This window comes from Syngnathus typhle, linkage group LG14 (assembly GCF_033458585.1).
Source record: "Syngnathus typhle isolate RoL2023-S1 ecotype Sweden linkage group LG14, RoL_Styp_1.0, whole genome shotgun sequence".
NCBI lineage: Eukaryota > Metazoa > Chordata > Actinopteri > Syngnathiformes > Syngnathidae > Syngnathus > Syngnathus typhle.
In genome coordinates this window covers 10,276,582-10,303,565 of record NC_083751.1, presented here as the reverse complement: position 1 = coordinate 10,303,565, position 26,984 = coordinate 10,276,582, and the positions used below count along the sequence as shown (strand labels likewise).

Below are 26,984 nucleotides of genomic sequence, written 5' to 3'. Positions count from 1 at the left end.
ATCAGTGAACTTTGATGAGAATATTTTCTCTATTCTGTATCACACTATTGGTCTCGGCGAATGATTACCGAGAAGGTAAAACAAAGAAAAATCAACAGCACTTCCAAAACGGAGCAAATGGCTCACTGCATGTCCAACTACTCCAATTGTAGATGTCAAGGCGCTTCTTGAGCTTCATGGCATGTCATTTTGTACTTTTGTTTGTAGCATAAATGCTGGTGACATATACAAGCAGTGTGCATCATATTCTATTTGGCAACACGCTGAGGTACTCACCTGTGTGTACACATAGGTGTGGATGAGTGCAGGGGTCACATTCCTTTCCCACTGCGAGACTGGACAACGGAAGACGAGTGTCCAGATATTGCGCAATCCCTCTTTGCCACCATCTAAACTTGATGTTGTGCAGTGTCCGCTTTTAGTTCCGTCGGGCGGTTGAGAAGACAAAATGAAGGTGATAGGCCAAAGCTGTGCGCTATTATTGTGGATGCATACTTTGACCTTTGTGAAATGTCAAGGTAAGACTCAAGCGGCATACAGATTCATTCTCGTAGTCATTCACCTTGTTTTGGTATTTGCTTGTTCAGGCCTTGAAACGCTAGAAATGGATTCATGTACTTAAATTTTGCAGATTGTACATTTGAAGCATTTCGGAACAGTCCACTGTTCGATGCCAGTTTTGACACGACGGGTATGGAAGACAAGTACCAAAATAAGCAGCAAGTGAAGGTGAGCTGCGCTGTTGGCCACACTGGATTTTTTGGACTACTCTGTAATGATGGGGTGTGGCAGTTTCGTGGTACAAAATGTCACCGTAAGACCCATTTTTTCATTTCCATTTGAAAGATTTCAAATATTTGCCACTTCAAGCGTATGAGGTTATATTCTATCCTGTGAATTTCCTTACCGGTATGATTTCATGTAGCTGTATAGTCGATAGTAGTTGACTATAACCGACTAGTCGATGGCACATTACAACTTAAAAAAAAATGTCAAGGTCCAGATTTTATTTCATGCAACCACTTGACAAAATAAAATGTCGTTTTTTTCCAGCAATCCGGTGCCCCGTCATCAACGTGGAAGACAATGTGGAGGTGATCGGGGTCCCAGAAGAAGCAAACTTTGGCAATGTGCTCCTATTTAGATGCAAGAACAGCCATGAATTCATGATTGGTTCCTCTGAGATGTCCTGTGATGGAAATGGAGAGTGGAGCAGCCCGCCTCCAAAATGTGAAGGTGCGGGTCGGTTCATTTTCGGGAGGGAGATCCGGAAAAATGTTTCCGCAGTGTGATGAGAGTCCATGAATACAAAGAACTTGTCTTATGAATGTCATCAAAACTACAAGCGCGCTGAACCGAGACAAGAAAGAAATCTCCATGAGCAGTGTATGCTCATGCAAAAAAAGTTCTTAGTCATGAAAGCAAACCGTGCATACACGTGATACTGACTAAAAAAATCTGTAAGTGTCTTCAATTGATCGCCATCCCGCTCAAAGTTAATGTTTGTGCCAAGCTGAGAGAAAATGAAAGGGCCTTTTAATTGAGACTGTGCTGACGGGTCCAAAGCAGAACGCAGATGCATTCCTCCAACATTAATTCTCATTAGGATGCACTCCTGTGAATATAAAAAAAAAAGTTGTATCCATCCATTTTGGATGCTGCCTTCTTTCATCACTTGGTTAGCTAAATGGTTAAATGGTTTCTTTTCACAAACTCTTGTGTTGTGTAGCTGCATCACACATTCTCCATCGATGAATGTTATCATTGCCATCACTGGTGTAAACTGTCTGTAGGCCTCCATTTTTTGCATGCGTCTTGGACGGAAGCTCCTAAGGGATAAGGAAGCGTGCGATTTCAATCTGACAGTTATTTTTCAGTGACCTCTCAGCTGCACTCATTTGTCCATATCAGCATCCAGTGAGAAATGAAAGTACAACGTATGAGCACCTCAATGGCTGCCTTGCAAAGATCGTCATCATTGAAGGTCATCTTAATTTGGAATGAAAAGAAGTCCAGCACAATAAAAAAAAACATGTTTGTCATTTTCTTCCCCACATACTGACTCGCGTGTTCCGGCAGCAGCGGCGGACTGAGTAATAGTTTGGGCAATATTAGTTTATTCAGTGACACATGCAGTCCAAACATGCTGTACCAAAAATGTCACCTTGAGAAAGAACGTTCAACGTCGCATTGCTCAACCACCGAAATGAACTGGTCCAACATTCATATTTTTTGTGTGTAATAGCCATGAAAGCAAACTTATGTCATTGACGGCTATAGACGTCAAAGACCTATTTTAACTGGGCTGGCAGTGAATGAGTTAAGATTCTGTAAATGAGCAACACATTGAATTCTGAACTTTGATGAGAATATTTTCTCTGTTTTGTTTGCACTATTGATCTCTGCGAATGATTACCGAGAAGGTAAAACAAATCAACAGCACTTCCAAAATGGGGCAAATTGCTCACTACATGTCCAACTACTTCAATTGTAAATGTTAAAGAGCTACTTGTCTGTCAAGTGGGGTTCATGTCGTGTCATTTTGTACTTTTGTTTGTAGCATAAATGCTGGTGACATATACAAGCAGTGTGCATCGTATTCTATTTGGCAACACTTGAGGTACCGTATTTTTCGCACCATAAGGCGCACTGGATTATAAGGCGCACCCTCATTGAATTTTTTTATTTTAGAAATTATTTCATATATAGGGTGCACCGGATTAAAAGGCGCATAAAATATAAGCTATACTGCAACAAACTGAGGTTCTCAAACTCTCCCTTAAAAGTGATCAGAACCGACTAAAGACTGATTAAACATTGGTGCTGGTTATTTATGATGCCGTTGGATATTGATCCGTAAACGTACTCGAAAACATTGACAGAGCAGCCTATTTTGAAATGAAATAGCCTCGCGGGTACAACAGCTATTCAGTGACGCCCCCTGACCACGGTTGCAATAATGCTGGGAAGTGATGCGACCTTGTAAACATTTTGGCAGAGCGCTGTGTACGATCAGTATGGATCAACAAATTCATCAATTGATCCATATATTAGGCGCTCTGCATTATAAGGTGGTTTTTTGAGTAAATTTTCAGTTTTTAAGTGCGCCTAATAGTGCGGGAAATACAGTACTCTCCTGTGTGTGCACGTGTGTGGATGAGTGCACAGGTCACATTCCTTCCCCACTACGAGACTGGACAACGGGAGACGTGTGTCCAGATATTGCGCAATCCCTCTTTGCCACCATCTAAACTTGATGTTCTGCAGTCTCCGCTTTTAGTTGCGTCGGGGGGTTGAGAGCGGACAAGACAAAATGAAGGCGATAAGCCAAAGCTGTGCGCTATTATTGTGGATGCATACGTTGACCTTTGTGAAATGTCAAGGTAAGGCTCAAGCAGCATACAGATTTATTTTTGTAGTCCTTCACCGTGTTTTGTTCTTTTCGTCTTTGCTTGTTCAAGACCTGAAAAGCTAGAAATGGCTTCTTGTACTTTTGACTTGCAGATTGTACACTTGAAGCGTTTCGGAACGGTCCCCTTTTTGATGCCAATTTTGACACGACGGGTATGGAAGACAAGTACCAAAATAAGCAGCAAGTGAGGGTAAGCTGCGCTGTTGGCCATACTGGATTTTTCAGACTCATCTGCAATGATGGAACGTGGGACTCTCGGGGTATAAAATGTCAACGTAAGACACATTTTTTCATTTCCAAGATTTCCAATATTTGCTATATTTTATATTTGTATTATATTGTATCGTGCAAATTTTGTTGCTGGGCAAAGATGATCGAGTATGATTTCATGTTGCTGTATAGTCTAGTTGACTATAACCGACAAGTCGATGGCACACTACAACTTAAGGAAATGTATCAAGGTCCAGATTTTATTTCGTGTGACCACATGACAAAATAAAATGGAGTAAGCTCTCTCTCTCTCTTCTGCTTTCTCTCCCTCTCTCTCTCTCCCTCTCTCTCTCCATTCCTTGCACATGAAGCAAAATCATGCGGTCACCCCGGAGAATCCATGAATGCAAACTTTAATTTGGTTCAAGGCGACGATTTTGTCTTTGGCTCACAAGTCCAGTACACTTGCAACGAAGGGTATGAAGCGCTTGCTCAAAAAAAAAAATCCCTTAACTCCAGTGAAAACATTTGTCATCTATTATTCTTGCTTTAGTTATCAAATGGTGAGCCGGATCGACAACCGGCGTTGTATGACAGATGGGTGGAGCGGTACGATACCGATCTGCGAAGGTACGGGCTCGCAACCGAGGAGCTTTGCGGTTGCCAAGCGCTACGCGCCTGAGGCCTTCCTTCCTTTCTTCCAGCAATCCGGTGCCCTGTCATCAATGTGGAAGACAATGTGCAGGTGATCGGGGACCCCGAAGAAGCAAACTTTGGCAATGTGCTTCAATTTGGGTGCAAGAACCGCCATGAAATCTTGATTGGTTCCACCGAGATGTCCTGTGATGAAAATGGCGATTGGAGCAGCCCTCCTCCAAAATGTGACGGTGCGGAAAGCTTCCTTTTCAGGAGGGAGATCTGGAAAAAGGTTTCCGCAGTGTGATGATCCGCTATTGCATCACAGCGTCGCTTGTGTTGAATCAGCTGTCGTCATTTCATCAGATCATTTCATTTGCTTTCAGTGGTCAAATGCACGGTGCCGGTGATCGACAATGGTTTTGTGACCGGGAGAGTCCAAGAATACAAAGAAGACGAGATCTTGTCTTATGAATGTAATCATAACTACAAGCGCGCTGAAGGCAGACCTTCCACCTGCAGCAAATCTGGAATCCGAGCCGAGTGGAGCCCAAGACCCGCGTGCGAATGTGAGACCGGCCAAGCTAAGTTCAAGCTGCATGGGGATCCGTGCAGTGAGCTGTCTACAAATCTTGCATGTGGCCACCGTTGCAGTGATCAGATGCAGAGTGACGCTGCCGCCCATCCCAGGAACCAGCTACCAACCCTCGCAAATCACCATCTTTTCCGTTGGTGCTACGCTAACTGTCACCTGCGAGGACAAATACTGGATCTCAACACCCAAGCAGACCTCGGCCGTGTCCACATGCAAAAGTGATGGGAAGTGGACCATCAGACCCGTTTGTCAGGGTACCGCGTCAAATCCAAAGAATGAGGATGGCGGTGGTGCAGGGCTCTCGAGTGACTTTTTTGTTCAATATTTGGTGTCCCTTTCTTTCAGAGGTCACCTGCCCTAATGAAAGGCATAGGAGCGTATCGCGATGGAACGTCTACTGGGGGCAGAGACTGAGGATGGGCGCTCTTGTGGACTTTACCTGTCGGTCTGGATTCAGGAGGACAGATGGTGCCTCACAAGTCAAATGCACCAGAGATGGCTGGATCCCAAATCCACCCTGCCAAGGTAACACATCCAGATGCTAAAACTGAACGCTCAATGTGAGCTCGGTCTTTGGAAAGGCAAACTCGATATGGCGTATAAAGATGTTTTGGGAGCTAGCCCAGAAAAGGAATAAAAGAGTCCGTGTAATGGGGCAAAAACTAATTGCATTTGTTTTGTTTTTTTGCCCTCAGAAATAACATGTGACAGCAACGATATCCGGAGCGCAAACATTGCTGATGGCCACAAACAAATTTACAGAAACTACGAAACGGCCTATTTTACCTGCAAAGGTTCTCAAGATCCGTTTAGTCTAACTTGTTCAGCAGATGGTTGGCGCGGAAATGTGTATTGTCGAGGTAGGTGGAGGCGGGGCATTTTTACTTTGCACCCAACGGTTTACAGTCCAATGCGGCTTATCTATGGATTTTTCATGAGTTTGATAATATTGTATAATTTCTGCATATTCTCTTGCCTATGGAAATTAAGCATTAAACACTTGTGGTTCATAGTCCAGTGCATCTTATAAAAGAACAAAACGTGATTTTCTCGATCTTTACCTGGTGCATCTTATATTCGGTACTAGCATAGCAGAATTTCCAATCCAAGTTCCTTTAACTGTTTTCCCGCTTTGCCTTCTTTCAGGACACCAATGCAAACAACTGGAGCTCAGCAATGCAAACATTATCCGCAATCAGAAGGTCTTTTACGACCGAGGCGACCGTGTGCAATACGCCTGCGCAAATGATGCCGATCGACGGTTCACCATCGAGTGTGATTTTGACGGTTGGACTGGCATTCAGAACTGTTCAGGTAGAAAAGTCTTGGCGTGGCTCAAAAACGTGCTTTGACTGCATTTGATGACTGTCTTCTTCTCAGCATGTCTCCAACCTGATGTGCTCCACGGCTTTGCCGTCCGTCCGGCGCAAGACATGCTCTACTACAGGTGCAACGAAGGCTATAAGCTTCCCACCAAAGGGTGGTGGGGTCAAGCCAAATGCATCGACGGTCTGTGGTATGGGCTGGAACAATGCATGGGTAAGGGTCAACTCCTCTCAGGTCAAGAATGGAGTTTTGTCGCATCCGATCTGATGCCCAGCGTTTGCAATCTCAAGCTTGATTTATAGACTTGCCAGTAATGTTGTATATTTTTCTTCAAGCCACCATTGAAACATCTTTCTTCCGCAGAAAGCAATAAGTGCGGGGAGATACCTGCGATTGCCAATGCCAAAATCAAACACGAAATGCAGAGACATGGAGAAGTTGACAGCCTCCAGATTATTTGCAGGGATGGATACCAAAGTCAGATTGAACGTTTATCGTGTGTGGATGGAAAATGGGATTCCAATGGTTTACCCTTTAACTCAATCTGCACTCGTGAGTCACCTTCACAATTCTTTTTTAATGATACATTTACACAAAGGAGTTGTTTTAGACTATTTTATGCTCTGCAGTTGTTGCCGGGACCTGCAGCCCGCCTCTTAAAGTTGAGAACGCCGTCATTTTGACGGCATTTCAGCGGGAATACTTGTCTGACTCGAAAGTAACCTTCAAGTGTCGGGAGAACTTCATGATGGAAGGAACGGACACAATCACGTGTCAAAACAGCCAGTGGGACATGGGGGACATCAAGTGTTCACGTAAGTCAAAGTGTGAAGAAAGAACAGGCAGCTACTTTTCATCGTTGGAGCTCCAACTTGACATTATTTTGCTTGGATTTTTAGCATACTGCTCCAAGCCCAAAACTGTGGACCAAATCATGACCTTCGGTGACAATAAAGAGAAATACGGCAACGGTGAGGTCATAGAGTACCGCTGCACACAACCGAGTGAAAAAAGTGGCGGCTCGGCGACCTGCGTAGATGGCCAGTGGAGCGAAGCCATTCGGTGTGGAGGTAAGGACAAGGGCAAGTAGTATTTCGTTTGGGAGGCACCACTTGAAGAACCGAATGGAGCATGGCGGATATGGGGTTCTCACATGGGTGAAGGTCTTGAGGCAGTGTCTGGGATACCTGTGGGCGCAAAAATGTGTATATGTAGTAGTATTTATACAGAATCAACAGCTCTCTCGTGATTCTTCAGGCCAGATTTTATTTTGCATTTAAGGAATCTCAACACCCAATCTTTCCTCCACAGCTTCCAATTAGGAAAAGAGATGCTGAAAGGCCAAAGGACAGCTGAAATAACAATAATATCAATTTGGTGTTGTTTTGGGGTGGCTGGCGGCCAGCAATGGGAGGAAAACGTGGGTGGAGATTGTTCCGCCGCACCATTTCCATGATCCTTATGTTGAATGGTGAAGAAATTGAGTAATTTACTATTCGGATGCAATTAATAATAAAATGTCAGAAATGGAAGTATTGCTGTCATTTTTACGAGTTTAATGTCTACATCTGTACGGCCCTCTTAATTTTGTCCTGTCGTTAGAGACAGCCAAGCTCGCTTGCTGTTGTCGGTTGTTGATTTATGTGTACAAAATGAGGGAAAATACGGATTTGTGCTATCAGGGGACAAATCTACTCCGGCCTCTTCCCTCCACTGGGCAGAAACTGAGAATGAATAACTGTCATTTTTGCTAGTTTCTTGTGCAGAAAAAGAGTTTCACTTAAAATACCTCAATTGGTTCATGAAGCTTCATTTTCCCATCTCTCGCTACCAAGTGTTACGGTGTTCCTCCATAATTAATACAATAAATATCGAGTAACCTTAAGTCAAACCTGGCTTCAAAACACCAACGTCTGAACCAAAATACTTTGCATTGTAATACCACGTGATCTCCATTATGGTACACGTTGTACAGTGCACCGAGTATAAGCTTAAAGTACAGATTTCCCTCAATATAACTGAACGACAAAGTTAGTATTGAAATATGAGCGGGTGGTGTGTAAATAAACAGTTTGTTCAGTTTGTTGTATTGCTTAGTACGCAAGCACTTTTTGCAAGGGACTTTGCACTCTCTTGTCCTCATGCCAGGGTTAGGCTTAGTCAAAACTGGACTCAGATGGAGTCATCAGATGAATACAAACACTTCATATGTGCAGCTTTTTCAATGCCAAACGAATGTACGTTCTAGAATTTGTCGGTGAAAAGGAATGCTGTACATACTCGAGGATATGTTTCTGTCCTTATGCCGGTGAAAATCTGATTTTGTTCTTTCTTGACAATGTTGGTGAGTCTCTCAGGACACATTTGGTGTGGAGGCAAAGACAGTCAGGATATTGATTAGGATTGCGCCAGCGTTGCTGTGTGGTAAACTTGAGTGGAAATGTCAGAGTTGCTCAAGCAAGCAAGCAATCACACAGGGTAGGGGACAGTGTGTGCAGAGTGCTTGAACGAATCACGTTCGGTTCTTCCATTTTCCGCAATCCCGGCGGGTAGTCCATGTTTTGACTCTCTGCTCTCGCAATTGAGGACTTTCCACATTAGTCAAAAGGTTTTGGCCCCAGCTCTGATTGCTACCTGCAAGCCACTATGCGACTGGAGCTATTACTTTTGCTTCTACAACTTTGGGGCAATGTAAGAGTGTCCTTGTCTGAGAATGGTAAGATAGGCTTTTTTTTCTTGGGCAGCATGTTCAGATTGAGGGAGGTTAATTGTTTTTATGTTTTGGATCTAGAGGAAAGTGGAGCTAGTGGAAAGATCTTGCTGTATGTGACGCTGCAGCTATTTGGCTTTGCTTGACCAGACACTTTATTAGGTACAGTTGCACAATGCGATCCGAACGCTTTTACTCTGTCCAAGATGAAGTCAACAATGTCCCTTGTTGTAATGCTCTACAGCCGCATTCACTGTGTTGTTCCTAATTTTTGGGCGGCTACATTTTGCTCCATGAATGAATGAGATCAAAAGGAAGGAAGACTTAAAAAAAAATGTCTTTGCAAAAGCAAAATATTTTCATCGAGCTCTTGGATTAGATAGCGCAACTCTACCTAATATTGTGGCTGATGAGCGAAGTGTATTTGATGAACTTACTAAAAGGACATAAACAAGTTAGACAGTTGCTTGTGTTTCCAAGTTAAGCAAGTTGTCAGTTTAACTTGTGTTGCTGTTTGTTAGCATGTGCGACGCTGCCAGAGGTTCGGCACGGCTACATGTCAGAGGTCACAAAGACTGAGTTTCAAGAAGAAGATGTGATACTTTTCATTTGCGAGACTGGTTACCTGTCAGGGCTCCCCATCAGGTATAAATGTACACGTGACGGCTGGGCGGCAGTCCATCAAGGACTTTGCTCCTGTGAGTCTAAAAAATGGTTGCTGTAAAATATGGGGTGCAAACTGAGGGGACATCATTCAATTAAATCAATAATTCTAAGAGAGCAAATCTTACATCTGATGTTTTACAAAGTGTTTTCCTTCATTGCAGTGAAGCCATGTCCACTTCCTGAAAGCATTCCCAATGGCTATTATCAAATTGTCCAGGGGGACGACTTTGTTTTTGGGGCAACTATCAAATACTTTTGCAATGTGGGGTAGGTGCACAAAGATAAAGTCAGAAAGGCATTCATGAGGTTGTAACAATGGTGATTATATATATTTTGTCACAATCTTCATTGACTTCTTCTCTCAACTCTTTGTAGTTATCAAATGGTGAGTAAGATCGATACCAGGACCTGTTTGCTGGACAAATGGACCAACCACGCGCCGATATGTGAACGTAAGTCTTCAAAATAAGCAGTTGATGATTGATGACTTAGTGGATTGAGTCTCTATTTTGGAAAAAATATTTTGTTTTGCTCGAACCCAAACAATAGAGGTCCGATTACTGTTTCTTGTGGGACTCCAATGGTCACATTGTTGATTAATGACAAAAAATATCATGGTATGCTCACTAACTTGTTACGTGTGTCCAGCTTTGAGGTGTGAGGTACCGCCCGCGCAGAGAGGGATCACAATCATCGGTTTACCAGACAATGGAGAGGGCGTCCTTCCTGATCGCTTCCTCACGTTTAACTGTGACCTTCCCGGGAAGCAACTGAGCGGCAGCCAGCTGGTAGTATGTGGTCGAGATGGAGTTTGGGATAAGCCGTTCCCATCTTGTGAAGGTAACACCGACACACCGACAGCAACTTCGTACTTTATGATCCTATCATATCATTTATTTTTTACAACTGCTATATAAGGGCCTATCAAGAGGAAACATTTTTCATTTTGATCCTCTTTTTCTATGCCCAGACATTGCTTGTAAAGTCGGAGAGCTACACCCTCAGCTTACGGCTCACGGGTTGCAACCGTGGATTCAAACAATTGAAATTGGACATAAGTTAATGTTTCGCTGCGGTGATGATTATACCTTGGATGGATCTGAAGATATTGAATGCTTACCGAGCGGGCAATGGAACAACCCTTTCCCAACATGTGCTGGTATGCTTTGATTCTCAGGTTCACGGTGGCGTTAGTAAACCTTGACTCAATGCCATAGTTTGGAAGCCCAACAAGGCAGTCTTCGCTCTGATTGAATGATTTTTCTTTTCTCCTGAAAATAGAACCATGCCAGCTCACGGACATCCCCAACAGTGTTCGCTTGACCACTCAACTCACAGACACGCAAGTACGAAAGGGACAAAAATTGAAGTTTTACTGCCCCCTTCGTGGTCAGTTGCTTCAAGGAAAAGCAGAGGTGGAATGTCTGTCCAATGGCCAGTGGAGCAATCCCTTTCCAACATGTGGAGGTAATGTTTATTATTGACACAGATAAAGATGCAGCAAAATACTCAGCAGCTCTTTTTGTCCCACTGCTTCTAGCCCCTTCGCAATGTGAGCGTCCACCTCACCTTCCCGGTGGGGATACGGCAGTATCCACTAAATTGAGTTACAACCATAATGAGAAGGTAGAGTACATTTGCCAGAATTACTACGTGATGGAAGGGGGGCCCGAGAAGACCTGCAGCAATGGACAATGGCTTGGCGACATCACATGCCTCAGTAAGCCTCTACGATTTTCAACTAGTTGTTTTGAAAATAGCAAGTGCACTACTTGATGAATACAATATTTTTCTTCCAGAGCCCTGCACAGTCAACAGAGAACTAATGAGCACGCACAACATTGCATTCCGATACACCCGTGACAATAAATTGTATTCTGCCCATGATAATGAAATCGAGTTCAGGTGTACTTCTGGAAAAAGACATAACGGCGCGCTGAATATGCGACAGAAGTGCATCGATGGAGTCATGGAACTGCCGACCTGCGAGTAGCTGAGAAGTTGGGACGGATCAATGTCAAGAAACATCTACTGTGCGCAGTGTGTCGCTCCCTTGCCTGTTTGTTTTCAATAAATAAATTGGGAAAAAAAACCACTTCTGTCTGTTGCTTCTTATGTGGGAATTTTCCTATCCTGAGGAATATTTCTGATTATATATTTCTTACTTTTTGTGTGTACTTCGGCATTTGTAAGAACCTATCCGTGAATTCCAATGTATACAGATCCCACATGTGTCACAATAAAAAATAATTTCACTGAAAATAATACAGATTGGTGTGGTCGTTAGTTAGAATGGTAAGCCCTCAAATGGATTCATATAAGAGAGGAGATATGTAATAAAAAAGAACAAGATTGATGTATTTTTTTTGGATAACATGAAAAACAAGAAAGAAAAATATGCTCCAGAAGTAAACAAGTAAAGGCTTCATTTCCAAATCATTTGTTCCCGTAAGTCATATTATTGATCTTGACAGGGGGGAAATGTGTACCTTCGTGTTGCGCACCCTCCCCTTTGTTTACAGTGTTGTAACACGCTTGTATAAACTTTCCTTGGAAAAAGAGCAAATGCAGAAAAGTCTACCATGTTGCTGCTCCTGTTTCTGTTTCTGTGGGGGAGTATGGTAGATTCGTCTACCGAAGGTAGGCTAGTTTCGTGTTTCTCTTGTTGACATACTAGCAAATCATGACGATGACATGACTTGATGGCAAACATCTACTGTACTTAAAGAAAAAAATGACTAAACGATCAACTATATTTCTAGCTCCTTTGGACTGTAGGCATCCACCTTACCTTGCCGATGGGGACACGGCATCCATGACTAAATTAATTTACAGACACAATGAGAGGGTTGAGTACATTTGCCAGAATTTCTACGTGATGGAAGGGAGTCCCTACAAGACCTGCAGCAATGGACAATGGCTTGGCGACATGAAGTGCCTCAGTAAGTTTCAACAAATGCTGCTCTCCAAAATTTGACCATGCATTCAACTCATTAGATCCATACATAGAGGATCTACTTCAAATGTGGCTGACGTTTTAAATATTTTTCTTGCAGAGCCTTGCATTGTGGACAGAGAACTCATGCGCTCTCACAAAATTGCATTTCGATATGCAAGTGCTGGTCAGTTGTACTCGAGCCACAATGATTCCATCATGTTCAGGTGTGTCCTGGGAGCGAGACACGACGGCGTACTGAATATGCGACAGCGGTGCGTTGATGGAGTCATGGAACTGCCCAGCTGCCATTAGCATTTTTTGAGAAACTACGACAGATGAATGTCACTTAGCAAAGAATGCATCATCACCGGTCCGCAGTGTGTCGCGGTGTTGTTTGCTAGCAATGAAATAATTCTCCGTCTGGTGCTGCAAGCTGACATATGAACACGCAGAAGGCCCCAGACACATTCAATTTACAGAGATAGAAATCAAATAAATCAAGCAACAAAAATGCATTTATTGTGGCCATGTATCTTAAAAACAAAGGAAAAAATGAGCTAACTTTACAACCTATTTACAAGACAATGGAGAGAGTGTTGGCCAACATCTGAATGGCCTTGAGAGGATCCACGACATTTGCAAGTTTGTCCTTCCTGAGAACCCAGTCGGGTGCAAACCTATAAAAATAAAGAGCAGAGCCATTGTCGGTCAGACGCAAATCGTATATTGAAGCATGCATCGTTTTAACAAAAAAATAAATAAATACCTGGGCACGGGTTGGGATTTGCGTGGCGTTGCCGGGACGTAGAAGCTTCCATTGAGTGACGCGTTCATCTTCTGTTTGGTTACGTTTCTTTCCGTATCCAACTTGTGTTTGCGGACGGTGAGGCGGTAAATACTTCCTAGCCTATCCAAGACTTTCGGAGACCGCATCACCTCCTAGAAAAACAACCCCCAAAGATTGTAACACCTTCAAAATATGTAACGGCATTTTTCTTTTTTTTTTTAAGTGGAGTAGACCTCGGCATGGCTTTTGTCTTGCAGGAGCAGAATCAGCAGAAAGCAGGCTTTGGTGAAGATGCTGCCACCTTTATCGGCTACTTTATCTCCTGCTTTCCCTCTGTATCGCTGGATTAGGTCTACCAATGTCTCCACTGAGTTTTCCACCAAATACACATTCTTGATGGTTTTGTGGTACTGTTGAAATAGGACAAAAGACATTTGGACGAATAGCTTCGGATTTGACATCAATAATCACAAAGTAAAAAAAAAAACCAAAAAAAAAAAAGGCGTTCCCGAAAAAAAATTAAAAATAATTAAAAATAAAAATATGCGACCCCTATGGGGACAAAGCGATACAGAAAATGGATGGATGGATGAATACACAACATATGAAGGAGAAAAAGTGGATGGCAAAGCAAGCTGGTGTGTGGTGTAACCTTGGAGAGGTTGAGTAGGATCTGGACGGAGAAGTTGATGACATCCATGCAGGGCACGCTTCTGTTGCACGAGCGGATGAGGGTGAAGAAGACGCCGGTGGCACCGCTCTCCACCAGGTGCTCGCAGCACACAGGGGACAACCTGGTGGCCACTTCTGCAAATGGCAATTTCAGTGGTCAAATTTGAGCAAAGATGCTTTTCCTAGAATTATTTGGATCAACATGCAGTTTTGCTGCTCAAGTCCACATTATCCATGTGAAACCATTTATCCATGCATTTTCTGAACCGCTTAGTCCCCACGGGGGTTGCGGGAGTGCTGGAGCCTATCCCAGCCGTCATCGGGCAGTAGGCGGGGGACACCCTGAACCGGTTGCCAGCCAATCGCAGGGCACACAGAGACAACCAACCACCTGCACTCGCACTCACACCTAGGGACAATTTGGAGTCTTCAATCGGCCTACCAAGCATGTTTTGGGGATGTGGGAGGAAACCGGAGTGCCCGGAGAAAACCCACGCGGGCCCGGGGAGAACATGCAAACTCCACACAGGGAGGGCCGGAGGTGGAATCGAACCCCCACCCTCCTAACTGTGAGGCGGATGTGCTACCCAGTGCGGCACCGAGCCGCCGCCATGTGAAACCATACACCGTATTTTCTGCACTATAAGGCGCACCTAAAAACCTCAAATTTTCTTAAAAGCCGACAGTGCGCCTTATAATTTGGTGCGCGTTATATATGGAACAATATATTCATGGATGAGGACTTATTTATTAAAGTAAGCTTCACGTGTTTATTTTGTGTGTTGTGTGATATTAACGTTTGAGCAACATTGAGTTATTGATATATTGTAATTGTTTTCACCATTTCGAGTGTTACTATATTGTGATTGCATTAACGTTTGAGCAACGTTGAGTTAGCATTAACCTTTGAGCAACGTTGAGTTATTTATTCTATGCGCCTTATCATCCGGTGCGCCATTCATTGAAGGTGCGCCTTATCATCCGGTGCGCCTTATAGTGCGGAAAATACGGTACATAAGTACATAATAAAATAATAACTTGAATTGAAACGATTTGCAGAATAGGATGACCTCACCGAGGTTTTTCAGAGCTTCCAGGAGGGAGGAGAAGTGCTTGTATCGAAGGATGCAGTCCAGCGCAGATGCGGTTTTGTTGCGCAATTTGTCCTCCTCCCGGGCGCCGGCGGAGACTTTACGCAAACACTGTCTCAAGTTGACCACTTTGGCATTGTCATTCAGTCGGCGGGAGACGTGTCCTCTCCAAAGAGCCTAAGTAGAAAACGTTTCAGATTGCAGGCATACTTTGAGGAATATTCAATCAAATATTCTGATACGTAGCGTGAAGCAACGGAGAACGAACGCTACCTGAATTTTGACCACGCCCCGTTCAATTCTCTTTTGGCGCCGGAGGAGGAGGAACTTGCGAGCGGCACGTTGGATGACCGCCGCGGAATTGTGTCGACGGGCTAACCAACGGCGGACTGCTCTCTGGGCTGTGACCACCTTCCGCCGCTGTGCCAGATAGAGTCTCCGTTGGAGCCTTGCTCGCACCAGATTCTGAAAGCAAGCAAAGGAATGCGTGAACGTTTGTCTTTGGACTTAAAAAGATGCGAAGGTTGCAATCGCACTTGTACGACGATGACAGAGTGCATCTGTCTCTTGGCAGACTCCAAGACCCAGTGTGCTCGCAAAGCTCGTTGGATCTTGATGGCACTGAGGTGGTGGTAGACCGCGGCGGCAAAACCAAGTCTCCTCCGTGCACGGGTAGCCTCAAGTTCCTTCATGATAAAAACAATGACAGGATCACTTTTAAATGTGCAACACGTGCAAAGCCCCAAAGAATTGATCCGTACCCGTTTCCGTCCAATCCAGGCTCTGTAGTGCGTCTGAAGCGTAATCGTAGCCCGTCGCAGTCGCAAATAGTCCTTCCGTTGTACATTGGCGAGCAGCGTTGCTCGGACCTTCTGCTGCAGCTTCATGGCTGCCTCTCTCCTCTTCTGGAAGATGCGTCTGTGGACTGAGCATCTCCAGTACGACTGGATCAAAGTGGCGGCCCGACTTTGCCGCCGAATGTCCCGCCTGATGCGGTGACCTCGATACGCAGCTTGAAGAACCACAGCGGACTGTTTGATTTGCAGGAACTTATGTCTGTCTTGCCTTTGCTGCATTGAGGCCCGGAAGTACTTCTGAATGATGATAACAGACACACACACCAGCTGAAATTTCACAAGCTCGACGTGCCTTCGGTATGCCAATTGGATCACAGTGGCCGCCTGGTGCAATTGAGCAATGCGCTTGCGGCTTTGCTGGCCTCGGTATGCCGCCTGAAGGACGATGGCGGCGCCGCGCACTTGCAGGAACTTTCTCCTGTGAGATTTGGCTGCCGCAGTAGCACGAAACCTTTGCTGAATGGTCAGTGCAGAAGATTTCAGTTCCCTGAAGCGCTTGGACTGACAATGAGCTCTGAAAGTTGTTTGAATAGTCGTAGCGGCCTGAGACATGCGTCTGATGGATTTTCTTGATTGGCTTCCACGGAAGGCAGCTTGGAGGCAAATCACGGCGTTCCTGATTTCCTCGTAATGTTTGACATCGAGGCTTCGCTGTCGTTGAGCTCTAAATCTCTGCTGCAAGACGCCGATGGCCCAGAGTTGTTTCTTCAAAGTCCGTTGCTGAAGATGTCTCTTAAAGTTTGCTTGAATGATGGTCGCAGCTCTGTGCATCACAGCAATTCTTCTTCTCTCCAAATGACCGCGGGAAACTGCCTGCAGACAGATGACTGAGGATTTGACTTTGAGGAAATGCCGCCTTTCTTTCTTTTGAAGAACATGGGCTCGGTAGCCTCTTTGGATGATGACGGCTGACAGACGCACGGCCTGGAATTGGACTTGTTCTCTGTGCCTTCTGAAAGCAGACTGGATGAGAGTTGCAGCCCGATGTCTTTGTCTGATGGCCTTTCTTGATTCCATTCCCCGAAAGGCGGCTTGGAGACAAATGACAGCTTTCCTGACTTCTCGATAATGTTGAACCTCAACGTTTCTTTGACTGACAGCTCTAAAGCTCTGCTGCAAGACACAAGCAGCCCGGCGTTGTTTCCTGAAGAGCAATTGTTGCTTGTGCCTCTTGAAGTTGGCTTGTATGACCGTCGCTGCTTTGTGCATCTTGGCGATCCTTCCTCTCACGGAGCGACCCCTGAATGCCGCCTGAAGAATGATGGCAGAGGATCTGACTTTGAGGTAGACTCTCCTCTGGTGTTTCTGGAGGATGTGGGCCCTGTAGAATCTCTGAATGACAACGGCTGACAGACGGATGGTCTGGAATTGGACTTCTTCTCTGTGCCTTCTGAAAGCTGACTGGATGAGAGTTGCAGCCCGATGACTTTGTCTGATGGCTTTTCTTGATTCCATTCCCCGAAAGGCGGCTTGGAGACAAATGACAGCTTTCCTGACTTCTCGATAATGTTGAACCTCAACGTTTCTTTGACTGACAGCTCTAAATCTCTGCTGTAAGACACAAGCAGCCCGGCGTTGTTTCCTGAAGAGCAATTGTTGATTGTGCCTCTTTAAGTTGGCTTGTATGACCGTCGCTGCCTTGTGCATCTTGGCGATCCTTCCTCTCACGGAGCGACCCCTGAAAGCCGCCTGAAGAATGATGGCAGAGGATCTGATTTTGAGGTACTCTCTCCTCTGGTGTTTCTGGAGGATGTGTGCCCGGTAGAATCTCTGGATGACAACGGCTGACAGACGCACGGTCTGGAATTGGACTTGTTCTCTGTGCTTTCTGAACGTAGACTGAATCAAAGTGGCCGCCCGATGCCAACGAGCAACATCCTTCCTGAGCCGCCGTCCTCTGTACACGGCCTGAATGATGACTGAAGACTTGCGCACGTTTTGATAATGTTGCATTTGAGCTTTGGCCGCGACGGTGGCGCGGTATCTCCGTTGCACGGCGAGCGCTGCTGACTTGAGGGCGAGGTACTTCTCGCGTTGACGGTGCGCTCGGAAAGTTCTTTGAATGGTCGCAGCAGCCTGATGCTTTTGTTTGACAAGTCGTCTGGATATCACCGCCCGGAAGGCAGCTTGTAAGACGACGACGGCACGTTTCTTGGCACTCAGAGCCAGCCTCTCTCGTCTCATTTCTTTGTTGGCTTGGTAACGAGCTTGCACAACACTGCAAGCCCATCGAAGCCTCTTGTAGTAAGTCATCTGCCGATACCGCCGGAAATGCGACTGAATCTTCACGGCAGCACGACGCTTGATGCTCAACTGCCTTCGGCTCCTGTGTCCCCTGAAGACTGCTTGAATGCAAATGGCTGCTCCGCGGTTTGACGCAAATTGCAGCCGTGCTTCTCTCATCGCCCTCACAGCTCGGTACCGCTGCTGGAGAACCAAAACTGCTGTCTTCAAAGCCAGAAATCGATTCCGCTCTTGGAAGGTGCGAAATCTTCTCTGGATGACGCTGGCCCAATGGTGCATCTGTGCAATCTTCATGCGGGCGGAGTAGCCGCGATATGCGGCCTGGATGATGACCGCAGCAGATTTTGTGCTTCTGTACGTCTCCCGCTGCCGATCCATGAGGATTTTGGCCCGGTATCGCTCTTGAATGGTGATTGCGGCACACTTGGTAGCAAGATAAGCCGTCCGGACTCTGCGCATTCTGAACAGAGCCTGGATTGCTCTGACGGCTTTGTTTCTCTTCTTGAATTCTCCTCTTGCTCTCCAGCCTCTGTAGACCGCTTGGATTTTTACGGCGGAGTTCTTTAGCTCTTTGTACACGTGCCGCTGCGCTCTGCCGTGGAGTCGAGCTCGATAACGGCACTGGATGATGACGATCGCCCTCTGAAGGAGAACGTATCGTTTTCGACTCAAATACATTCTGAGCGTGGACTGGATGACGGTTGCGGCGTTGTGCTTTCTCCTCAGGTCTCTTCTGACTTTCATGCCCCGAAATGCAGCCTGGATCGTAAGAGAGGCTGCCCTCTTCTGGAGGAACGCTAGCCTGGTTTTCTTTCTGAGCATATAAGCCCGGTAGCGCCGTTGGATGACAACGGCGGATGCCTTTTTGGAGCGGAAGTCCACTTGAGCCTTGTACCGGCGGTAGTGTGCCCGGATAATTGTTGCACACTGGTGGTATTTTTTCATCCTCATCCTGTCAGCTCGGCCTCTCCAGTGGGCTTGTACATTGAGTGCGGCCTTTCTTAGCGTGTCATATTCTCGCTTTGTCTTACGGGCTAAAAGTGTGGCTCGGCGCTTTTGCTGAATTGCAACTGTGGCTTTTCTCAGGATGACGTAGCGCTTTTGGGAAACAAATTTCTTGAAGGCAGCTTGTATGGCAGTTGCTGCTGCGTGCCGTCGCTTCAGCGCGTCCCGCTTTCGTTTCCGACGGTAAGCCACCTGAATGGTCCTGGCGGCACGGCGCATCTTGACAAATCTTTGCCTTTCGGCGTCTCGTCTTGCAGAGGCTCTGTACCAGAGCTGGATTTGGACGGCGGCGCGTTTCATTTTCACGGCCAGCTTCCTAACGCGGTGCCCCCTGAGGGCACTCTGAATGACGATGGCAGAGCTGTGTTGCAACTTTTGCCTCTGAAAGTCACGCCTTTGCGCCTGACCTCTGTAGTGGGCTTGAATGAGCAAGACGCTTCTTTGGATCTTTCGGTATTGGCGTGAGCACCTTTGCATTCTGTAAAAAGACTGAATCTTGACGGCGGCAGCTGTTCTTTGGGCCATTTTCTCCATTTGCCACTTCCTATATGCGCTTTGTATTATTTTGGCAGCATGGTTTTCTTGTTGAGTTTTCTGGATTTTCCGCAGTCTGTAGCCTCTCTGCATTTTCACCACTGCAGCTTTGAGAGTCAGATAACGCTTGCGTACGTTTCTGGCATGAATCTGAGCTCTTAAATATCTCTGCAAGACAGTTGTCGCCCGGCGGACTTCCACAAAGGCAGAGGCGGCTCTCTTCATTCGCCACTGCGCTTGGACAACAATGGCGTTGTACCGGAGTCGCTGGTAATATCTCGCCACTGAAAACTTTCTCCACTGTGCCTGCGCAGATAACAAACAAGTGTTTGTCGACCAATTCCACGAGCCTCTTTACATTTGCAGTACATGAATTTGTGATGTATACTGATAAAACGGCCGCCATTAACAAAAAGTGCTCGTGACTCGGTGGCGGTTTTGCAGACTTGCGCAATGCTGCCGATTGCCTCAGTGAGGCTGATTAGAGCGTCTAGCAACAGAAGATAGCAAATAGCTGAGACGAGGCTCCGGCTGCGAAAATGGAAACTGGCGGTGGTTGACTGCATTTGTGTGTTACCGCTATCTTTTGTTGACAGAACCACAGCAATAGAAGCGGTCGAGCTACCTGGATGATTGTTGCGGCTTGATTCCGCCTGATGAGGAGCTCTGCCTCTTTTTCCATCCGCAGCTTCTTGCGGGTAACAAAGCCTCTCCAGGCTGACTGTATGATTATGGACGCTGCATTTTGCTTCTTGGCCCGGCATCGCAGGAGGAAACGCTTGACAAGTGCCTGAATTCTCCCAGCGGCCATGTTTCGCTCCTGTTTCAAAATGTAGCAATGGTTGCCATTATTTACTTGCGTGACAGATATTAGACCTGCGAAAGCCGTTTGCCTTCCGTGTGCGAGTCACCTGGTAGAGTTGCCAGTCTTTCTTAATCCTGTAATTCCTCCAGACACTTTGTATGATGCGAGCTGCTCTGGTTTCATTGCGCAGGTCCAAGAGACGAGCACACAGGAAAGAAACGTAAGATATTACAACCTGTTGAAGAGAGACATTTTGAGAAAAAAGGCCAGCTTTTCTTCTACCCTCAGACATTGGCCAAGTTTGTTACAACGTGGAGTCGCAACATACTGAAGGAGTCTTTTTTTAGAGATGTGGTGAGATAATAGTTTGGCGACCCACCTTCTCATTGGGGATGGTGTTGGACATGTCAGCTGGGTTGATCATGGCGGGCACGCCGCCCAGGAAAGCCGCTGCATTGTTAACCAGCCGGAAGTTGCTTTTCTCATTTTCCAGTAATTCTTTAAACTCCGCAAAGGAACATGAGGCGCCTGTTCCTGTAAATCACAAACAACAAAAGAACTCGAATTTGGAGCACATCCATCCATTTTCTGTATCGCTTAGTCCAGTATATCTAATTTATTTCGAGATTGGCGAGACCGACCGTGTGGGCTTTCGAGAGCGTCGTCAAAAGAGCTGTCGGAGTCGAGGGCCGAGCGGTTGAGCTCCAGGCGACCCCTGGATGAGCAATCTACGGTTTGGGTGGTGCTGTGGTGGACAGACTCCTCCGCTATGAGACTGGGATGGTAGTGATGGATGAGGTAGCAGAGGACACGGCCGTCTGAGAACGTCACAGTGAAGTTCTCCAGCTAAACAAAGGCAAAAGTGATTGTTAATTAGAACAGCGAAGAAGATGACTAATACATTCAAATGTTGATGTTTGAAGCAGAAGAATTATTCTGGTTTTGCCCATACGAGTACCCTCTTCTCCCACTTTTAAACTGACACGTTGCAACGGTTCCAGACAAAGCAACTTGGCAACAAACAAGCACGACGGCCATTTGACAACAAGATCTCACCGTGAGATGATAGAAGTCACACACGGCTCGGGCCCATTCCATCAGCAAAACTATTTTGTTGCTACGATGGTCGTACGGCGCCTTGGTTTTGAGGGCGCCGGTCGCAGGGTCCCGGCCGGCCCTGGCAGATGCCAACCTCTGCTTTGACAGCAGAGATCGCCTCAAGAAAGCTATCTCCTCCCGCAACTGATGCTCATCCAAAATAAGCTCCACCTAAACGACAGATTGTTGACATTAGTCCAGAGCCATCCATGTCGTACCGCGAATCAGATACACACCTGAAATGAAAAAATTATTTTCCACAAAAGGCTCAACGTCTTCTCCCTGTGCCCATCCACTATGTCTTTGGAACTTATGATGGAGCCTGGAAAGGAAGACAAGAGTCCCAATTTGAGGATGAACGTGTACAATTTTGTTTTGATTGATCTTAAATTAAAAAAAAAAAAGTCTTGACAGTTTTAGGAAATCTTTGACGAAAGGAAACACCATTATTGGTAACTTTGCGCAATTTACTGAACCAGGAAGCTTATTTTAAGTCATGTTGACCATTTTGCCACCCAAATGCGAAATCTGTGGAACTGAATTGATTCCTTTCACTTTTGACAAGCTTCTGGTTCAGCTGAGCAATGCTAATCAATTACCATGTTCGTCGTTCAGGTCGACCCCTCTGATTTTAAGTACTTGCAAGGCAATATCCACGTTGTGGATTTTTTGCAGGCGGCTGATGGCAGGCAGTCGCAGCTTTGCTGACAAGCTCCAGTCCTTTGTGAGGAGTTCCATGACTCTCCTAAAGAAAAACAAACACAAACAAGCCAATGATAACCCGCAAAATTGGGCAAAGTACGACATTGACATTGGGTCACTTACGCCAGTCGAATTCCACATTTCAAGTCAACAGACAAATTCACCACGGCGTAATCGAACTCGTCGAGCGGGGTTTGAACATGAGACACCGGGAACCCGAGGTAGCCCAGATGCCGAGGGAGAATCCCCTCTCCGCTTAAGAAGTCTCGTGAGAAGGCCAGCAACAAGTCTTTACTTGTCTGCAAAAAAATAAATACATGATCTAAATCAAACCAAATCCAAAAACAAAGGAACACCATTATCTTTGAGGACGCAACATCTGTAAAGGGAATGACATGAAGATGCAAAGAATTACAATGACAGCTGACTGAGCCAGTGCAAATTTTATAAATAAATATGACAAAATCTGATTTGCGTTTTCATATTTCCCAAGACCAACCTTGAACTCTGCGTCAACACAGAAGAGGCAAGGGTCATGCTCAATCAGGCGAGATCCTTTGATCTTGTCCAAGAAGCACACCAGCAAGAGCAGCTTCTTCAGAGTGAAGCTCGACAGCGCCTCCTCGTGGCCTGAACCGAAGAGACAGACAGCAGCACAATCTAAAGTTTATTTTGTAAATGTGTGCAGCGCTTTGGCGAAATCCAAAAAATAATATTCTACTCTCATGTGGGACTCAAAGTACTAGTGCAACAGGAGTCCTGATGAATTGCTTCAGAGTCAAGAAAGCAAAACCATTATAAAATAATCAACGATATTTCAGACAAGATTTGGCTCATGAAGCTGCAATCAAATGAAAATGCTTTTAATATTTAAAAATAAATAAAGGAAATGTGCAGACAGCCCAAGTATATTACCGTCTTTGTAAAGATGAGGAACTTTGGCATGTCTGAACTCAGCCGCGATGTCAGGATTCCACAGAAGACGCTGGAGGATGAACATAGCCAGACCCACCGCGTCGCTGTTGCTCTCCAGCGAGATCATCTCCCCAAAGATTGTCTAAACGGAAAGACCACTTTTATCCGCCACACTATCAACAAAAAGAATAAAAGCAGAACCGAGACATACCTCAAGCCCAATCCTTAACCACAGAGGATTGTAGGAAAGAAGCCAGTTGAGGACTTTTTGACGTTCACCTAAAAAAAAATTCAACTTTTAAAAACAATGTATTACATTTTTTGTTTTTCAATCCAGTGGTCGGTCGTACCGATATCTTTCCAAAGATGGCGGTCTTTGCGGATGAGGAGCCTCTTGGCCTCCACTTCGAGCTCCAACCTCTTAATGGCCTTGACCATCGTCTCCGAGGTGAAGAGCTGACAGGCCGCCCGGCGGAGGCGGTTCAATTTTCGCCGGGCTGTGTACGTGCGGAAAGACACCTCTTCTTTGGTGGGAGCTTTCAGAACACTGAACTTGTCGCTGCAGCCCATTGCGCTCACTGTGCAAAAGATCATTTGAAAAGAATTAAGATGTCGAGTCAATAAGAAATATTGTCAGAGATGTCAAATTGCCACCTTTGGTCGTTTCCGTGTTGACTTTGAAATCATCCGGGGTCAGGACGTAGTTGAGCCACCAGGCGAAAGCGCTCTCCTGCTTCTCGATCCAACGCTCGTCGTAGAACATGTTCTTGGCAGCAAAAGGAAGTGGATGCCTGGGAATAGCTAACACGGGAGAACTTTCTTAATGACCCAATCACATCATGGATTAAACACTTGAAGCAGAAAAAATAAAATTACCTGTCTGAGTGGGTTTGACAAAGACCAACTTTGACATTGCCACCGGAGCAATCTTGCTACGCTCTGTTCTGGATGACCTCAGCGAGACGGCACCTTGGGACAAATCACAAGCGGCGTTTTGAAGTCCATCCTTAGCACAGCTAAGGAGTAAACACAACTCGTGTGATACCTCGCAGCGGGAGCTTGCCGCTTGCTGGCTTTGTCTGAGCCGAGACGGACGACTTTATGGTCCTCACAGGAGTTTTCGTTGAATGCAGAGAACCTGTGTGGATAAGATACAGTACAGTGTTTGAAGTAAGAAATAAAAATAATAATTCCTGGTACTGCACAGACCTCCAGAGAGAACTAGCTATTATCGGGCGAGCGGGCTAGCCCAAAATCTGAGCTTCATTGACTCTCACTGAATTGCATTTTCCGCTCTTGGATTTTTACTACATTGACAGACTCGTTTTGTGAAGTACCTTTTGACTTGACCGATGGCCTCCGAGACGCGGCGCTGTCCTGCATCGATTTCCCGGGCTCTTGTCTCCAAGTCACCATTTTACTCTTTTTAACCAGCTCAATTTTCCCGCCGTTGTCGGTCTTAGCGGAGCCTTTCGAATGCTCACTCTTCCTCTTTCTGCCCATTGTCACAGTATGAACGGGGAAGAAGTCGTTTTGGGTGGACTGATTGGCTGAGACCAGCCAGGGAAGCAAATCCGTTTCAGGTTGGTGATGATTTGATGCGTTGCTGCAGTGAAGTGGAGAAGACTGGCCCAGGGGTAACGGGGGGGACATGGTGAATGTGGCGGGGGGGACATTGTGAGAGGGGGGGGTGAAACCCGAGTGAGCTCGAGGAGAGCTTACATGCACGTTAACAGGAAATTGTGCATCATCCAGTTTCGGTGTCTGTTTGCTGGTCAATTCCTGGAGTGTTTTGCTGCCGATTTCCTCTGGCCTCTCCGTTTGTGCGTCTGGTTCTATCACGGGAAGTTGGGGGCTCCCCGGTCCAGACTCACTCTGGCTGCTGCCTTCCAACAACTCAAGTGTTTGCTCCATCAGACGCCGCCTTGACTTCTTTATTTTTCGTCCACTTTCGTAATTCATTCCTTTGCTTTTTATCACCGTGTCACAGTTGAAAGATCGGACGGTCAGTTTTTTGTGCTTTTCGGCTTTGGCAGCACCAACCTCTTTCCTGACAAAGAAAGTCAGCCTCGGCTCCGTAGACTCCGACTGGTCTGGGCTACTGGGATGGGCTTTGAAGCAGTCAGGACCCTCGTTTCTAAACTCCAGGGAATCCGAAAATTCGCAACTCGAACTGGAGTCTTTAGGACTGCGGTTGATGGGCGCGAGATCAGAGTTGATGAGTGCCAACGCATCGGTCAGACATAACGCCGGGCCTTTGGGCACCGTCACAGGACCTGCGTGTTCCACCAGCTCAACGTGCGGCATGAGCTTTTTGAGCTGCTCTGGCGTCCCGATAGGTGAAAGTGTCGTGTCCAAAATTCTAGCGACCTCTTTGTTTTCAAGCTTCCCAGCCAAGGAGCCCGAACTACCATTCATCTCGTTCTCGTTTGTGACTAACGCAAGACGAGGGGGCTTCTGATGGACCACGTTCACCTGATCCGCTACAAGGAGACGCTGTTCCCCACTAGACTTCACTCTGCTTGTTTTTCCATCATTGAGGGGAGCAAGAGGACTGCGGACTCTATACTGTTGCTTCCGGGACACACGTATTGTTTTATTGGCAGCCATCTTCGTCAGAGGCGTTCTGTATGGAGATCCTTTTTCATATCCCCTCTTCTTGTTTTTAATGACATCCCATAAGCGCCTCTAAAAAACAAGAATAAAGAGCATGAGTGGTTAAACAATATGACATCACAGTTTCTCAGGAATCAGCTTGCTAAGGTCACATGATCAAATCCTGAAAACAGGTGAGCACGTCTGTGACGTTTTAGTGTCATTGCAATCGATGCACTCATCACAGTTGATACCCGAGTGCATCACTTGCAATGACACTAAAAATGTCACTTCTGTGCTGAATGCATGAGAATGGTGTGTTTTATTTGAACCAGTGTAATTACTTTTTTCTTTTGAGGGGCTTCTGCCTTCCCCAGCAAAACGGCCTGGTGCTTGAGGACCCCATTGGCATTGAAAATAATCAACTCTCTGATTCCTCCCTCTTCTGTTGGAGTCCAGGTGAGAGTCAGGGTATATGAGCTCTGGGGCTGAAAACAAAAACAATTACATCGGTCAATCACATGTGATAATTCATTTTGGCAACTTCAATGATGATTGATCATTTGGCATTAAGAGTTAAATTTAGTTGACAACACAAGAAAAGAGATTATATGTTGTTTACGATTGTGCCAAAGTAACCGATGAAATGTCCAGCTATTGCACAAACGCTCTGCAAAGAGTTACAAACAAGAAAACAGAGGAACATACCCGAATCGTGAATGTATCGCTGTCCACAGAAAAGCCTTTGCTCGATGGGATTTTATGGACAACCACTGCAATCTCTGCATCCTCTGTTGGATTTTCGATGCGCAAAGCAGTCGATTTGGATGTGCCTAGCCTCACAGTTCCAAAAGATACAAAAGGAGCTTTTGAAAACAAGGCCAGGCTCAAAACAGCAATGTCGTTTTCCTTGTCGCCATTCCTTGTTGGACTAAATTCCATAAACCCGCCGTGAGCGGAGGACAAGGCTGTAGTTTCAGGCATGTCGCTACCGTAATAATGAGCTACTTTCCATGCGATTTGCTGGTTCGTAAAATTATTTATAGCTCGATATACACTGCTGTTGACTGTAGAAGTAGTTCCATCAACGATCACGCTGTCCCTAACGTACAAGACACTCGTTTATTTTCTCACGTCCATGGAAAGTTTTGAATTCAGCAATGGATCAAACAGCCAATGATAATCG

At 45.8% G+C, this 26,984-nt stretch overlaps 2 protein-coding genes and 1 long non-coding RNA gene across 3 annotated transcripts; 2 read left to right on the top strand and 1 right to left on the bottom strand.

Moving 5' to 3' along the window:
• Nucleotides 1-388: 388 nt before the first annotated feature.
• LOC133166937 (uncharacterized) lies at nt 389-2,147 on the top strand. Its single transcript, XR_009717878.1, has 3 exons — nt 389-518; nt 632-729; nt 1,054-2,147. It is a non-coding gene; the product is annotated as an uncharacterized LOC133166937 (long non-coding RNA).
• Nucleotides 2,148-2,996: 849 nt separating this feature from the next.
• On the top strand, nt 2,997-11,664 carry cfh (complement factor H). The gene is made up of 21 exons (XM_061297344.1): nt 2,997-3,383; nt 3,505-3,687; nt 3,994-4,099; nt 4,176-4,252; nt 4,327-4,509; nt 4,645-4,827; nt 4,913-5,107; nt 5,199-5,378; nt 5,549-5,713; nt 6,000-6,167; nt 6,234-6,392; nt 6,543-6,731; nt 6,809-6,994; nt 7,079-7,249; nt 9,717-9,822; nt 9,931-10,007; nt 10,204-10,395; nt 10,526-10,714; nt 10,837-11,022; nt 11,096-11,275; nt 11,355-11,664. The coding sequence occupies exons 1-21, from the start codon at nt 3,314-3,316 to the stop codon at nt 11,546-11,548; spliced, it is 3,339 nt and encodes a 1,112-aa protein (XP_061153328.1). The 5' UTR covers nt 2,997-3,313; the 3' UTR covers nt 11,549-11,664.
• A 1,326-nt stretch (nt 11,665-12,990) lies between these two features.
• aspm (assembly factor for spindle microtubules) lies at nt 12,991-26,951 on the bottom strand. Its single transcript, XM_061297343.1, has 26 exons — nt 26,507-26,951; nt 26,143-26,286; nt 24,541-25,891; nt 24,249-24,341; nt 24,080-24,172; nt 23,858-24,004; nt 23,554-23,781; nt 23,415-23,482; nt 23,204-23,345; nt 22,788-22,918; nt 22,412-22,587; nt 22,186-22,331; nt 21,823-21,908; nt 21,545-21,757; nt 21,130-21,334; nt 20,868-21,022; nt 20,595-20,723; nt 20,309-20,503; nt 15,805-19,989; nt 15,580-15,729; nt 15,317-15,508; nt 15,028-15,220; nt 13,933-14,087; nt 13,514-13,690; nt 13,260-13,432; nt 12,991-13,170 (listed from the first exon to the last, which is right to left on the bottom strand). Exons 1-26 carry the CDS (start codon nt 26,780-26,782, stop codon nt 13,068-13,070), a joined length of 9,306 nt encoding a protein of 3,101 aa, XP_061153327.1. The 5' UTR covers nt 26,783-26,951; the 3' UTR covers nt 12,991-13,067.
• Between the last annotated feature and the right edge of the window lie 33 nt (nt 26,952-26,984).